This window comes from Dicentrarchus labrax, unplaced genomic scaffold (genome assembly GCF_905237075.1).
Source record: "Dicentrarchus labrax unplaced genomic scaffold, dlabrax2021, whole genome shotgun sequence".
NCBI lineage: Eukaryota > Metazoa > Chordata > Actinopteri > Moronidae > Dicentrarchus > Dicentrarchus labrax.
The window spans coordinates 2,378,790-2,395,146 of record NW_026136720.1 but is presented as its reverse complement, the minus strand read 5'-3'; the positions used below and the strand labels follow the sequence as shown (position 1 = coordinate 2,395,146).

Sequence of the window (16,357 nt, the reverse complement as noted above, 5' to 3'; positions counted from 1 at the left end):
AAAACAAAACAAAACTACACAGAGGATAAAGAGCTTTACAGAACAGGTGAGTTTTTAGCCTCTTAAAGCTATCAAATATAAATATAAGGAGTGTATAAATAAAATAAAATATATAATATATAATATAATATATAATGAGCTGCAGTACCCGCCGCTGGGCGGTAGGGGGCGCTGTCAGACTGAGTCACTTGCACTACCTGGAGTTTGAACAATGAAACACATTGAGTTCTCCAACAGGTGCAGCCCGCTGCGGACCAGTAACACCTGGAAACAAACCCACTCTCTCTTCCAGCAGCTCCTCTCACCTGTTTCCTCTCCGCAGGGCACCCGGACCCAATGCTAATGCGGCTAATGCGGCTAATGTGGCTAACCAGCTGATGGCCTCTGACAGGCTGCGCGCTCGAGCCCGGATGACCCGAGGCACTCATCGATAACAGGTAATCTTATTGATCGATCATCGCTTCTGATAGCTGGGGTAATGGTGAGCTAATGCTAACAGCTTAATAAACCTAAAGCCGACCTACAGGAGCTAATGCTAGCTCGCTCTCGGCGCTGCTGTTGTAGGCTTGTTTTTAGCTAGCCGGCTAATTGTAAAACTTCCGGTCATCGTTAAAAACGGGAATATAATGTTAACGTTATATATATATAATGTTTGTGAACAGTTTAATTTGGTAAATAAGACCCAGAATATGTTTCCTGCCAGCTGTGAAGTGCGACCTGGACACCGCTGTTTGAAAGCTAACTGCTAACTTATCCTACAATTGGAGTTGCCATCAAACCAATCTCCATTCAAAAAACGGTGGATTTTAACGATCAGAAATGTGCGAAGTTAACGCTCCTGCGCAATGTTTCGTACTTTAAAGACACGATTAAATACTTGATTTTACATCCTTTCAAATATCTGAATACTAATTTAACGGGTCTCCAACACTTAACATGTTATTACATACTGGATGGAGGGGTCGAACTGTATACAAAAGCAAAAATACTTGAGATTTTATTAAATCACAGATGAGGTAGAAGGTTAATTAATGTGCCGAATATGTCAAAAGACTCCAAAGATTATTTAAACATATCGGATTTATGTTCTTTGTGCGTTATTCTACCTTCAAAACGCAAAGAAACGTTAAAATGATAGATTTGTAAACAGAGTTTGGGTTGAATTTTCTGCGCACAAAGGAAACTAGCTGTCCTGGAACTGTATGCTACTAAACTTCAACCTGGAAGCTTAATGGTGTTTATATTTAGCACTCTGGATGGTCTGTGTTAAAGTCATACGATATAAGAGTATCTAGTGGCCGGTTATAGCTGGTTATAGGTTGTTTGGCGATATTGATTTTATTTTGAAAATGCACGGAAATGCCATCATTATCTCTGGGCAGCTTGACAGATCCTGGTTCTGTGATATTAAAGTCCTGCACTGTGCTTGTTTAACACACCTGCCTGTGTGATAAGGTGAACTTATTGAAAGGGTTTCTGTTGGTCCGGCTCAGACGGGAGTGTGGAGGGTTCTGGTTCCCGGGTGGAGCTCAGGAGAAGGATCTGATTGTGGTTCCACGCTCTGACCTCTTAAAAGATTTGTATTGATCCAGAGGAGGCAGGAATGGTGTCTTCTTTCCTCTGACCTTCGCTGCCATCTGCTCGCTGTGTTACTCCTCCCTGCTGTCTTTCTTCACCTCCCTCATGTTCATCTGTCAGCCGGTTGCTCTGCGGTTAGACACATTTTAAAATCCAACACAACTTAACATCCCCTCATTAAACCGCGTATAAACTCTTTGTTCTATTAGAGTTCTTCCATTATCCCAAATGTTTCCATTGAATTGAATGCCTGTCGATGGCGTCATATCCCCTTTGTGCCTGCGTCAGCGTTGTGGTTGTCTGCCAGAAGCTGTCATACATTGACTGTTGATCCAGTCTGAAGCCACATTGTTACCATCCACTGTTTAGATCTTGGTGCTTTTTAACTCTAGATTTGAACCGGATGAAGGATTTTAGTCATCGGACGTCTGGATCTTAAGTTAAGTTATTCTTCAGTTATTCAGTGTGTTTAAGGTGGAACTGCTTTATTCAGTGTGTTTAAGGTGGAACTGCTTTATTCAGTGTGTTTAGTGGTTTTAATCAGCGGGTCTGTTTGTGTTGGAGAGGAGGAGACCTCTGTGGATCATTGGGCTCCCGGTAGAAACCTCCTGAACCATGAACACTGAAGGAATCCTAACCGGGAGAAGCTGACTGCAATGACGCCAATGGTGGTGAAGACAACAACTCCCATGATCCCACGCTGCTTCACCACCTCATCAGGTTTTGTTATTGTCTGGATGTGAGGGAGTATGTTGTATAAGGAACCAGGACACTGAGATTACGTGCTCAGTATCTTTTGTCACCTGGAAGTGAAGTATTGATTTGTAGGTTTAGAAACTACTACGACTGTGTCAGCCCTGTTTGTGACCTTTAACCTCTCTCTGTAAGCCTCGGGGGCTGAGATGTCAGCTGAGTCACCGCAGTGTGTAATGTAACGGTGTGTCGGGCCCGAGGGCGCCGACATTCCTCTGAGCCACTGAGCACGCCGCTAGCTTCAACCCCTGTAAGGTCACGAGGACCACAAGGGTCACGTGACTCATTCCTCAGTTTCATCCCAGCTGAGCAGCCTGACACGAGGAGTCTGTCTGTCTGTGCTGAACTGGTTCCCAGTTGTTCTGTACTGGAGCTGAGTGAGGATGAAGCTGCTCTGGGAGAGAGAGGTGAGATTTAACTTTCTGCTTAAGGGACGTAATGACTGATCAGAGATCAGAGTGTTTTTGCTCCACATGGAAGAAATGTGGTTTATTCAGAGGACTTTTAAACAGGAAAATGTTTGTTGCTCCTGAGTGGATGAATGTTGCTTTAATAGAATTTGGTGCATATAATCGGGTTCGGTGCTCGAGGACATGGTGATTGTTTCTTTCTCTCCTTCCAGCAGAGCAGATGCATGAGTTTGATGTTTTGCATGAAGAGAAGTGTACTGGCAAGAATCTGGCAACACGCTTCGTATCCCAGTACAGAGGTTACGATTCGGCGCACTGAGACTTTAAGCAAGGCGATATATTGTGATTTAGTTTTTAATTTAAGTGTATTTTTAGGAAAACTCTCTCAGCAGGTGTGTCTGTAGCAGCCATATTCAAAACTATGCAAATGTAGATGTTGGTGCTTATGATAAGTTCAATGGTTAGGACAGGTGATGTGTGTATTTGAGCCTTGCTGGCAGTAGAGCTGTAAGAATTAATCAATAATGATCATTTTCAGTCATTTTCTTGAGAACAAAATGTCTAAATTCTCTGATTTCAGCCCCTCAAATATGAATATTTTCTGGTTTCTTTAGTCCTCTATGACTGAGTATCTTTGATTTGTGACATTTAATTTGACTAAATGAAGTTGACAGTGAAATATGTCAATATTTGACGTATTGTTTGTGCTTGTAATTACATTATTTTCTTCACTTTTCACTTCATGCTCTTTTTAAAAACCTTCCTAAGAAACCTGTTGAATTTCACCCTCGAAAAATAATCATTTTTGATCCATTTACCTAAAAACATGAAACAATATCATGTTAAAAGTTTGTGTTCAATAATCAGATCTTTACAGTTTGATTGTGACATCAATTAAAATGATACTCAAAAAGCATAAAACTGTTCCTGATTGACGTCTGTCAGACAGATTGATTATTGGAACATTCCGCTCATTTTCAGCTTGACCTTTATTACTTATGGTAGTACCACACACACACACACTCCCCACACACACACACACACACACACAGAGTTATCAGTTACACCCCCCCCCCCCACTGTGACTTCCCTGCAGTAAGACACCAATATAAAAGCATTTTCTCTTGTGACTCTGGTCATATGTCTTAAGACTGCGTAACATTCAGACTTCCACTTGCTGGGAAACAATCACGTCTTGTAACAGTGAACCTGTGTCGCACACGCAGCCGTACGTAAAAACTCCAAACAATAAACTCATCACAAAGGTTTTAAAAACACCTCCAGCCTTCCCCTCCTGTCAGATCTAACTCTGTTATTTTCTTTAACTGGTTCTTTATTTCTAAATGAAGGGTTAAATGATGATGAATGGTGCGTCGTGAATTGGGAATGTAGTGTGGCAGCGGGATCAGGCGGGATGTTATCAACTGTCTGTGCAAGAGAATCGTCTCACAACAAGATTTCATGGTTAACATGTCTCCTGTCAACATTAATGACTGGTTGACTTCGGTGACATTTTAAATCCAGATCACACAGATAAGCTCTTTATTGATTTAGCTAACAACATGACCTCGCCTCTGGTGCCACTTTAGATTAGAAAAAGATACAACTTTGTTTTGTCTACATAGTCTTCAGGTCAGTAAAAATTTATACTAAATACAAATACTAAAACAAAACAACATTAAAGGTTATATATATAGATTTTGCACTAAACAGTGGATGCTACGGCCAACCAGACTCCATTGAATAAAACTTTTATTAAATTTTACCCAGCAGAACAGAAGCAAAACTCACCAAAACCATCTGAGTTAGTCTTTGCACTGGTTGGGTGGAAATGCATTCTAAATTCAGCGAGTAAATATTCACAAAAGGGGAATTAAAAGCACATTTTCCCTCCACTAAAAGTCGTTTCTGCCGCTGACAGACTCAGGTTGTTATTGTCAGTGTCTGACAGCATTATGGAAAGGATCCCTACAGAGATAGACCTTTAGTTTAACCACAAACAGCCATAATATCACTATCACTCTCCAGCAGAAAAAAACACTGTTTCTGTCCACTTTGAATGAAGTTACGATGATCTGAAGGTTAAAATTAGAGTAAAACTCATTAAAACGGTCTCTGTTAATGTTTCCAACACTCACCAACTCTGGTTTGGTGGAAATAAATCCTCAATTCAGCAAGTAAGATATGAAAAAATTTGCAGCAACGTAAGCAAATTTTCCCGTCAACTAACTAGTTTCTGCCACTGACAGACTCAGGTTGTTATTGTCAGTGTCTGACTCCATTATAGAAAGGATCCCTACAGAGATAGACCTTTAGTTTAACCACAAACTCCATAGACAAACATAGACGTAACATCGTAACTTCATTCGGAGTGGACAGAAACAAATAAATCTCATTGAAATCGCCTTTGTTACTTGTTCCACTGTTACAACAACCACCAACGCTGGTTTGGTGGAAATAAATCTTTTATTTAACAAATTAGATGTCAAAATATTCGCAAAAAAGGGGCCACAATGGCCGTAGCAACGTCAGCTAACGTTAATCCTTGAGGATAAATGTGCCCGTCAAAGTCTGTCCTCTAAAGGTTGTTTTTGCCACCGACAGACTCAGATTGATGGCGGCGGCAACATAACTAATAACTCTGGAACAAATACTTCAACTCTGGTAGAAACATAAATCCCCCCCTCATAACAAATCTGGAAAACAATTTGAAAGGGACTTTTTGTCTGGTATTCTCAATCTTAGCAACTGATTTGAACAAAGTGGTTAATGTTATTATAAAGAATATTGTTCAACATGTATTCGTTGTAAGGGATCAATTTGGAGACATGAAGGAATCATAAGATCTGTTCTCTTCATCTCTTAAACATCAATAATCGGCCGTAACTCAATTCTTGTCCAGTACTTCCACATGCTTTTGTCTGTCCCCGTCATATTTTATCAATTACTGTCTATTTATAGTTGGAAGAGTTGATGTTGGTGGTTGCTCTGGGCGCAGCAGTGATGCTCTCAACAACTATTGGGTGGATGAATCCCTCTTGACTTTCTTCTACTGCACCACCTTTGACGTTGATGTCTCGCCAACTGTTGTTCGGGTTGTCATGACATTTGGGCCAGACGTTCAGGATGAATTTTAATAACTCTGGGCATCATCTGTTGCCATCATCAGGTCACAATTACAGCCCTCACAGAGCCGCCAGTCTGGCTGTACAACGAGAACAATCCACATTGATGACCTTTTATGATACCTTTCTGTAAACAGTGACCCCAACCCACGCGCTTCATGAGTGTCTGCAGCTTACAGCAAAATGTGTATTCATGAGACAAAAAGAAATATATGAGGATACGGGTTCACAAAGTTCTTCAAAGACGTCAGAAGTTACGTCTTTTGAAGAGAAATTTCATTCATGCTTTCTTGAGTCTGGAGATCAATTAGAGAGGACTGAATGAACTTCAGAGACTACATGAACGTTGAAGAGTTTGGCAGTATGTCTCAGAAAAATTATGGGTTTTTATTATCTTATATAAGAGTTTACCACAATATTACTTTCGGGGTTTCGGGGTCACCTGCCACAAAAGCTTGATTTGGTACAATCAGATGGCTGAGAGCACTACTCTATATTTGTGAATGCTTTCACTCTTTTGGGTTTTCTCTTTACAAAGAGATGTTATTTTGTGTGACGGGTTTGTTTTGTACCTGGAGAAGAAAACGTTAAAAGAGAATATAAGAACTCATTGTGAAAAGAAACTGGAAGCTTAGCATCAAAATCTGTGCAGATAGAAACAGAAACAGGTTCCTGTTTCAGTCTCAAACAAACTGGACTGATATATCCTGTCCTAAACACTCCATCAGTTAATTATTCTTCTTGAAATGTAAATATTACATTTTGTGTCTGAATTATTCTTTAGTTTCCGTCCCAGATGGCATCTACTCAGATTTGGGGACAACTCTCTCAGTACTGAGTCTGTAGAAACCATCTAGATTTCAAAACTTTTAAAGTGTATTTAAAAATTGATTGTGGCTTGAATGTACCACAATTACTGTACCACATTAATTAACAGAGCCTTCTGAAGCTTTGTTTAATCACGTTAATCCCTTGCTTCCATTATCCTCTCCAGGATCCAGACTTCCAGCTCCTTATGGCTGTATATGATGAGAACATCCTGAAGAATCCTTTCTACTTGGCATTGGAGAAGCAGAGACCGGACCTCTGCAGCCGAGTGGCAGAGCTCCACGGCATTGTGAGTCCCGTCCGTTCGCTCCTTTGTTTTCACTTTCCAGGTAGTATTTAAAACTTGTTAAACGTGTGTTTGTCAGACAGCAAAAGAACATGGATGACAAAACCTGATTCAGGTTTAGAGACATTTCTTGCATAAAAAACATCTTTATTAATCTTTACACTGTTCCAACAATCACCAACTCTGGTGTCTAACCGAGTTAGGTGTGAAATATTCTGGCTTGCAGCCGCTCTGATGCTCAACCTCTCTCTCCTGTCCCTGTCACTGTCCCTGTCCTCATCTTCCCTGGAATCAGAGTCATGGCTGGAGCCTCTGTAAATCCCCTTGTTACTGCATTCACTGATGTCAAAGTAGTCGAAATAAGCCCTTAATTTACTCCAGTTAGATGTGAAAATACTCTTTACTTTAGAGACAGATTAGCTAATTAAAATGTCAATTGTCCAATAAGACAAATGCCTATGGCTCTCTCTACACAATATCTACACTTACACATTGTTAAAAATTTGCACATTCCAAGTGTTAAGATACTAAAACAAACCATAAAGATGAAGAGAAAGACAAAGAGAAAAGACGGAGGTCTGCGTTTTTGCAAGAGATGATGATCCAAAAAGTACATTTTAGAGGTTGAGTGCATCCAAAGAAATATACTGAAGGAGGAAACAGAGAGAAAAAACAACAGTATAATAGAACCGGGAACATTGCAGGGGAGAACAGACCACAGATATCTGCCAGTTTCCCTTCCAGCTCCTTTCACTCATCACTTCCTCCTCTTGATCACTGAACCTGCTGTATAACTGCGCAGAGATGAAACACTGTACGGTCCTGGGTTGATTCTGTACATGAGTACTGCAGACAGTTCCCACAGTGTGCTTGGATCAGACTCATTAGCAGTGTTAAAGTGTGTCAGATCAGGAGACACAGGCGACTAGCTCGGCCTCATTTTCAAAGTAAAGCTACATTTTCTGCTGTCAGATCGATTCTTGTCTTGAGAGCAGTTGGAGCCATCAGTTCACAAGGTTTTCTTGTTGTGGTTTTAGCACCCTCTCAGCTGCTTCCTCCTCTGTCAGCCCACACTTTGCTCTCAGTGCTCAGGTTTCTGCTTGTGTTTGATCGGGGCAGGTGACAGGATTAGGTGGACACTTCTTTAAAGGTTTCATATAAGACTCTGAAGCATTTTCAATCACTTGTTATTGCTAGTGAGTGAACGAGTGCGTCCCATGTACAAAGAGCCCCGTGCTGCACTCTCCTGTCTATCTTCAGCCGCTACTGTCCTATGCCCAACATAATCTTAAAAACCAAACAATAAAACAGTGGTTTTAGAGCCTTTTAAATTAAGTTAGGGTTGATAACGTGATTGATTGGTTTACTCAGTCAGACGAAGCTTTGAAAGTCCAGCCAGCGAGAAAATGCAACCACTGTGAAAACCGACAAATATCAAATGACCTAAACGGCTGCATAATTGCTCTCAAAAACCATGTTTTAGCTTGTCAAGACGCCTGAAACCTCAGCAGACGGGGATCAGATGTTTGAATGTCTGACTCATCAGGACTTCTCTGGAAACTCAGATGATCTGAACGCTATCAAAACATCAGCAGAGCACAGGAAAATGCATCTAACTGGATTACAGCCTCTAATGCGCATTTCACAGCGGGCTGCTGACCTGGAAAAATCTGTTATACAACACCAGACTGTATATGTGCACTACACATTGTACAATACTTCCTGGTTTCACAACTTTCCCTGGCTAGTGTCCAAGTTTTAAATCCTCCATGACTCCTCCAAATGAAATGTATTAATTTGTCATGAATGGTTCACTACTTGTTCTAGTCAAGAGTATGGAGGGAAGTTTGGATTTAAAACAAATATGTTTAAATAGTTTTCAGTCTCAACAAGAGTCTGCAGCCATGTTTACAATTGTAGTTTGTTAATTAGCACTACACACAAAGTGCAGCTGTGGCTGATGGGAATGTCATCCAGGTATTTGAACATAAGTATTGGACACATTAAGATGTTGACCTGATGATAGCGATAGATGAAAAGTCAGACATGCACCAAGGTTATTCATTATTATACAACACGAGGTTGTACAACGGAATGAAAGTTTGCAGTTCCTTCACGCTATACATATAGAAAAAGATTCTTATAGTAGAATATCATATAAAATAAATAAAATAAGCAATATATACAGTTATCTGTATACACTGCTGCACTTTAATCCAAACCCCACTCTTCCTTTCCAATGACTGTAGACAGTTTCTGTACTAGGTAATACATGTTTCAGCAATAAAGCCGTAAAGAGATTAAAACAAAGTTTGAAGTCTGCAGCAGCATAGTCAGAATCTCCTTGTACAATTTTGGCTTAGCCCTTAAATATCAAACCCAATCAGACATCATTCAATGATGTTCTCAGCAATAAAGCAGGGGTTCGTAGGGTTAGGGTTAGCTTTGTAGTTCAGAATTTGTAGTTCTGTTTTATCCTCTACTTGGGGCTTAATTAGCAGCTCATTTTTTCACTATTTTTCTATTTTCTATTTTTCTGAGCTGTCACATTGCAATAGTAAATTTACTGTAATCTGTGATCAGACTTCCAACCACAGGAAGAATTTTCTGCTCGTCAGCAGCTCAGAGCGAACACAAAGTCATAAGTTTTAATGAAATTAGGAAGATTGGATTAGGTCAGTTTGAATCTTTGTGTATTTTTCTGTCCCGTGTTGGTGACCACCTGCAGGTTCTGGTGCCCTGTTGTGGAAGTTTGACCGTCAGCAGCTACTCAGACTCTCAGTTCGACAGCTATGTTCTGCAGCCTGCGGAGGACGGATACCAGACTGCGGATGGAAAGGTTTGTTTGGTCCGACACACTGATTCACCTCACAAACATCAGCTCCATCAGCACTACAATCTCTGAGTTAGCCTTCTGACACAGGACAACAAAACTCAATAAAATATAAAACCTTCTTTCAATGTCAAGATGTTGTCGCTGCAGCTATAAGCTGCCCCCAAGTCTAGATTCAAAATAAGAGGCTCGTATCATGTGCTCTAAAGTCCAGATTGTTGTAGCTTAAAAATAAGATGATCCAATAGCTAGTTTCAAAGTTTCAACGCCTGAATTAAACGTATGTTCCTCTTGTTGGCTTCTCCAAAATGAAGTGACTTTCCTAAAACTGAAACTGAAACAAGACGCTCCAAGTGGCTGTTCCAAAAAACTTTCTCCATGGTTTCAAAAACTGAAAACAAAAGAGTGTATCTGTGTATCTAGTGTATTAGTGATCTGTGTGATCGTCCCCTAACAGGATTTTTACATGATTTGTTACTTTTACATAATTAAATGATCTAAATACTTCTTCCCCCTCTGATGGTGTGCAGCTTCAGACCTTTTATCAACCAAACCATCCTGATTAAGTAGTGAACTGACTGTCAATAAGATAGAAACTAAGTCTGGATTACCAACCGCTTCCAGCCTCGTTGGGCCCCAAAAAGCCTCACTGTGTATCAGTTGACCCTTCACAAGCTCCGCCCCTTTTTGCTCTGTTCTCCAATAACAGTTGAGCAAGCCTCAGTCAGGACCCCGGTTCTCTTTCCTGCACTTAGATATGCTATATGCTAGGCTAATCTATGCTGACAAGACAAGACAAACACTGTGTTTCTGTTTAATAGAGCTGTTGGTTTTATTGGTTCCTTGCAGGAGGTCAGGATCCAGGACAGGCAGGTCCTGCTGGGATCCGGCTTCCCGGCTCTGGCATCGGTCCCCATCCTGTTTGAGGAAACCTTCTACAACGACCAGGAGCAGAGCTACAGCATCCTGTGCATCTCCAGGCCCGTCGAGGTGGACCCGAGCCCGGCCGAGCTCAGCCCGCCGCCCCCCTACTGCCTGAAGAGCCTGGAGGACGTCAGGGAGTTCCTGGGCCGCCACGCCCAGAAACTGGACAAGTTCATCCAGGGCTTCTGTCAGGCCTTCAAAGAGCAGGAGAGGAAGGGACTCCGACACCACATAGTACGACCAATTATTCTAAACTGTCTTTTCCTGTTGCCTCTTCCATCATCTTCCTCCTCGTTTGTCCCTTCTGCTTCACTCCTTTAATTCTTTTTATTCTCTTCCTTTTTAAGTTCTTTCATTCCTGCAGCATACTTTTCTGTGTGTTTTGTTTTTTTAATTTTATTCTGATTCTGACAATAAACTTTATCAACGCGGGATTTAATTGGCTGAAGTGCTTGAAAAGCATAAATAAAATGAATTAAAGAAATTAGAAGCTTGTGGATAAGAGTTAAACATTGTAATTCAAGTCCGACTTAAAGCAGCAACAAGCAAATTTTATTTTGTGTTGATTGATTGACAGACATTTTCTATATTTTAATACCCAGGAAAAAAATCTGTTCCTCTTACATACATTGTGTAAAAATAGTTCAGGGTTCAGGGTGTACTTTTCCTTGATAAATAATTCAAGTAGACCTTTAGAATCTGAAAGGTTGTAGTGAGTCAGCAGAGAGCCTCCTGCTGTACTGAGCCCTCCTGTTTCTCTCTCCACTCAGGACTCGGTGAACGGTCTTTACACTAAATGTCTTCAGTGTCTGCTGAGAGACTCTCGCCTGGTAAGTAGAAGCTGACCTGCAGGATCAGCTGATGGAGATAACTGAAGGTGTATGGAAATAATTTATGATGTCCCGGAATAAGTTGTTTTATGCCTCACTTGAGACACTGTAATCCGATAGAGACTTGATTTATTGGTATTATTTCGACTACTTGCCTCAGTTATGACTTATACTTCTACGTCCAAACTAGTTCGGTTATACCCTAATTAATCAAACTGGTTACAAACTAACTAGCCGTTACTGAGCCTCCAGTTTTGACTTTACACCCTTACTTAGGAGAGAACTTACACTTGCTGGTGCAACCCCAGTCCAGGCCTAACATACTCATCATGATCTGTGTCCATTGATTGATCTGACCCTGAACTGAAACACAGAGAGTACGTAGATCAGTGAGGACACCACAGGACACAAGAACGTCTTGTTAGGCCCTCTGGAGTCTAATAAGATAATCTGTGTCATAGCTGCACCACCATTGTCTCTACTTTCTGCCTGATCACAGAAACAAGAGCAGTTGCATCACATCCTGTGCAGTGATAATGCATTTCTCTGCATTTACTGATGGGATCAATGTTTGTTTCTACAGAAACTTCTGGCGAAGCAGGAGCTTCAGATGACTCTTCTCAAACAGGCAGTAGAGGTAACCTCACTCTCAACCATCACATATCAGCTTCACTCTATGGTTTCAGTAAAGAAGGATGTGTTTGTGCCTCATCATAAACAGATCTTAGAACTCAGTAACAGACAGATAATATATAAATATATAATAATACATAAATATTAACACTAAACTTTTCAGTTGATTTATTCCCTCAGTAAACAGTTTCCTGATGAGTTTCTGGTCTCAGTCTCTAGTTTCAGTCTTCTTCCATACAGCATGATGTTCATTTAGTAACTGATGGTCCCATTTAGAGTAAAACAGACCATAAAGCAGGGTATGCTTTAGGGCGGGGCTACCTTGTGATTGACAGCTCATTCTCAGTGAGTCCGTCCAGCTCAACGCACCAAACTCAGATCAAACTGTCAAACAGTGCTGATCAGATATGGATCCAGATTCTGTTGTTGACTATTTCTCTCCTCAAATCTGTTCACAAACACATTTTACTGTTTAATACCAGATCTTGTGTGAGCAGGCGAGCCGCCATTGTTTCCTGATACGGACGAGTCGAAACTGAGCAGCCAATGAGCTCAACCACTGCGGGCTGCAAATAACCAACATCGTGTTGTTTTTATCTTTTAACCATCTTCAGAATGTGGCTGACTTTTCAACATAGATTAGCCTAGCACGTAGCATATCTAAGTACAGGAAAGGAGAAGCTGACCAAAACTTGAGGCGGGGGGGAAAAAGGGGCAGGACTTAAAATAATCAAAAGAATAATTCACTTGTGAAGTCACCAAATGAAATTCTCTTCCAGATTACTTTGCTGATAAAACTGATGCAGCTCTTGTGTAACCTAAAATGTTCTGTGTGTTTTTTCCTCTTTATCCCAGATGTATGTTCATCATGGTATCCATGATTTAATTTTTAACTTTGTGGGAACTCTTGAAGCCAGCCAGGTAGGTGTGAATATCACTGCTCTTCCACTTTTACCACCTGAGTAGAACTAGAACAAACTAATTATATATCTATATATATATATCTCTCTTGCTATGCAGATTTTGTGATATCTGTTTCTTGTCTCCATTCTAATACAATGGAAGTGAATTGAGTTTTATTCATGTTGCTGAAAGCTTTGAAAATGTTATAAACATTAATTTACGCAAACAGTGATATGGTTACTCTGGATAAAGTTCAGTATTTCAGCACCTCCAGTGGTTTTAACATATTTAGCAACATCAGAGATCCATAGTAATCATCAGGTTTTGGTTAAGTAAAGTAAAAAAAGAAAAATTAAGTAATAAAGTCTTAGTCAATCAATGATCAAAATAAATTACAATGAATAAAAACAGCAGACCCTATTTGGAAACCGCATTCGACCCACTCAAGGGCCCCTGTTGGTCCCCGGCCACAGTTTGACAAACACTACTGTAGACCAGAATGCAAAGCAACTACAAGACAGGTCGGGTTTAAAGGGGGACGGCTGCTGGGACTGTAGCTTACAGTTAAATGCTGATAGAAATGATAGTAAAGCAACATTCCTCCTTCGCCGTGGTGGAAGTGGAGGTCGATGTACGTGGAGTGTTTTCATGTTGATGTAATGTCAGACTTCATGCGACGGGGGTGTCACAGAACTGATCTTGTGTCTGTCGTGCTGCTCGTCAACAGGATGCTGCCTTCAACAAAACCAGCAGGAGTCTGCAGGAGCTGCAGCAGAAAGACCTGGGAGTCAAACCTGAGTTCAGGTCTGTGCAGCATGTTGCAGCTATTTCTTCATTCTCTGTTCCTCTTCCTCTTACTGGACTGATGTTGGCTACTACAAAGATCAACAGGCCAAAGTTATGAATATATAATACGTAGTTGCCTTCACGTTGGACTGATGCCTCTATATGACCTACTGTTTTATATTTGTCACTTATAAACTGCTGCTGTTGTTGTGTCTCTGCAGTATAAACTTGTCTCGGGCAAAGAGAGAGCTGAGTCAGCTCAACCAGCAGACCTCCCCCCTCCTCAAACTGCTCTGCCTCCGCAGAGTCGCCCTGACTGCCACGCAGACCCCCAGACGCACCGGTATGCACTGACTGTGAACATCTCTGTCTCTTCAATGTCCATCAGTTTTCTAGTCTTCATCTCAGGATCAGAATAATAACCCTCTTGGTGTTGTTCTGATAAATGTGCTTTAAGACAAAGTTGAATTTAGTTTGTTGAACTGAATGAATCTGAACACTCGAGCTTCATTCTGACACAGTTTAAAGGTACTATATATAACTTTCATTAAACTGTTAATAGTGACACCAGTGGCCGTTAAGTGAACTGCAGTCAGTGGACCGTTAGCTCCATGCTACTAACTAGCTCGCAAATCACCCCATCAGCCAACACCACGAAGCAACCAACACCAGACCCACACCGCGCATCCAAGACACTGCCAGTCGGACAACACCAGTTAGTTTAGCTACTGTTAGCTAGCTTTTACTTCTGCTTTTAACAGCATGCAGATTCACATCCTGCTGCAGAGACTTATTGATATAGGAGTAAACGGTGGTATTATCCACCTTGTTAGGGACTTCCTCTCTGACCGCCCTCAACAGGTTCTGGTCAATAATACTCGGTCCGACATCATTTTGCTTAATACTGGTGCCCCGCAGGGGACTATTTTATCCCCATTACTTTTCTCGATATACGCAAACGAATTCCAATTAGATCTGGAAAAGTTTTGTTTGTTTAAGTATGCGGATGATATGGCCCTGGTTGCCTTATTGAAGCAGGGGGACACTGTGGGAGAGGAAGTATACCGAGCATATGTGTCATCTCTCCTGAAGTGGTGTGATGAAACTTGTCTTTCATGAAAAGGACCCTGTGCAGCCCCTTATAATTAAGGGACAAATTGTAGAGGTAGTAAACAAGTTCAAATATTTAGGTACATATATTGATTGCAACCTAAATTTCAGTGAAAACACTGATTATATTTTTAAAACCTGTAATCAGCGTCTCCACTTACTACGCAAGCTCAACTCCTTTAGAGTGAGCAAGCATATTATGGAAACAGTTTATAAGAACCTGATAGAGGGTATCTTAACTTTTAACATGGCAATGTGGTATGATAATCTAAACATAAAAGGAAGAAGCAAGCTGCAGAGAATAGTAAACATAGCCTCAAAAATCATAGGTATAAGACAGAAACAATTAAGTTGTGTGTATAAGGATGTGCTTAGGAAAAAAGCTGTCAAAATAGCTAACGATCAATCTCATCCACTTAATAGGGAGTTTGAACTTCTTCCCTCTGGTAGACGATACAAAGTACCAAGGGCAAATGCGTTCTTAATGTAACTGCCATTGCTGTCCTGCTTTTTGCCCTGAAGTTGTTTGAGAGTAAGTGTTGTTGTTGTTGTTGTTGTTGCCGTCCTGCTTGTTGTTTTTATGAGACCAAAGACAAATTTCCACATTGTGGACAATAAATGAAACAAACAAACATAAAATATGTGAAATGATTCAGAATCTTTTGGAACCTTTAACTCTTTTTGTCCACTGACTGTGAGACTCTGAGTCTCTTTATCTCTATGCTGTAGTCGGTCATATTGCACATTTATTTTGGATTGACCTCATCGGGGAGGAAGTGTGACTCACATTTTGTCTGGTCAGTGTGTAAGTCAGCCGTTCGCCTCTCTGGACAGGCGGAGTGAACTCCACATGATCTCCGAGCGCGCTCTCACTGTCTGTAATCAGATCAGCTCAAAGGACAATACCTGCTCTGTCGGCCTCTAATGTGTTTGTCCAGTTTGCTTTGGAAATCCGAGCTTATTGGCCAACAACAACCCCGCTGTCAGTCAGCAGAGTGGTACGATCGGCTCCTAATTAATGTTTGTCCAGCTTCCAATTTAGTCATTTGGTCCGGACAGAGGCAGAGTGTCAGGACTGAAAGTGTTATTTTTTTGTGGGTTTTGCTGTGTTCACTGAGTGTGTGTCTTCCCCTGCAGTCAGCATAGAGGCTGTGAGTGCGGACGACCTGCTGTCTGTCATCCTCTATCTGCTGGTGAAGACGGAAATCCCCAACTGGTGAGCAGGGAAGGGGATTCGCTGTGACCTTTGACCTTTTGTGGGTTGTTTTGAGCAAACAAAGAAGCATCACTCCTATCCGTCATGAGTCACACAGAGAGGGTCTGCAGCCCTGCTAGGGTCGACACAGATACTGATTATT

The 16,357-nt window shown here is 41.2% G+C and overlaps 1 protein-coding gene across 3 annotated transcripts in view; it reads left to right on the top strand.

The window, feature by feature from the left end:
• Nucleotides 1-167: 167 nt before the first annotated feature.
• The window catches only part of ankrd27 (ankyrin repeat domain 27 (VPS9 domain)), a 29,299-nt gene continuing 13,109 nt past the window's right edge, over nt 168-16,357 (top strand). The window contains exons 1-10 of one of the 3 annotated variants that reach the window (XM_051382909.1): nt 168-437; nt 6,861-6,983; nt 9,709-9,819; nt 10,663-10,971; nt 11,508-11,567; nt 12,151-12,204; nt 13,056-13,121; nt 13,831-13,907; nt 14,111-14,232; nt 16,137-16,215. In XM_051382909.1, the coding sequence (XP_051238869.1) occupies nt 6,882-6,983; nt 9,709-9,819; nt 10,663-10,971; nt 11,508-11,567; nt 12,151-12,204; nt 13,056-13,121; nt 13,831-13,907; nt 14,111-14,232; nt 16,137-16,215 (980 nt within the window). In that variant the 5' untranslated portion in view covers nt 168-437; nt 6,861-6,881. Of the gene's footprint in view, nt 438-1,824; nt 2,299-2,334; nt 2,739-6,860; nt 6,984-9,708; nt 9,820-10,662; nt 10,972-11,507; nt 11,568-12,150; nt 12,205-13,055; nt 13,122-13,830; nt 13,908-14,110; nt 14,233-16,136; nt 16,216-16,357 lie in introns of those variants that run through there. The other 2 variants (XM_051382910.1, XM_051382908.1) reach the window with 2 other exon arrangements.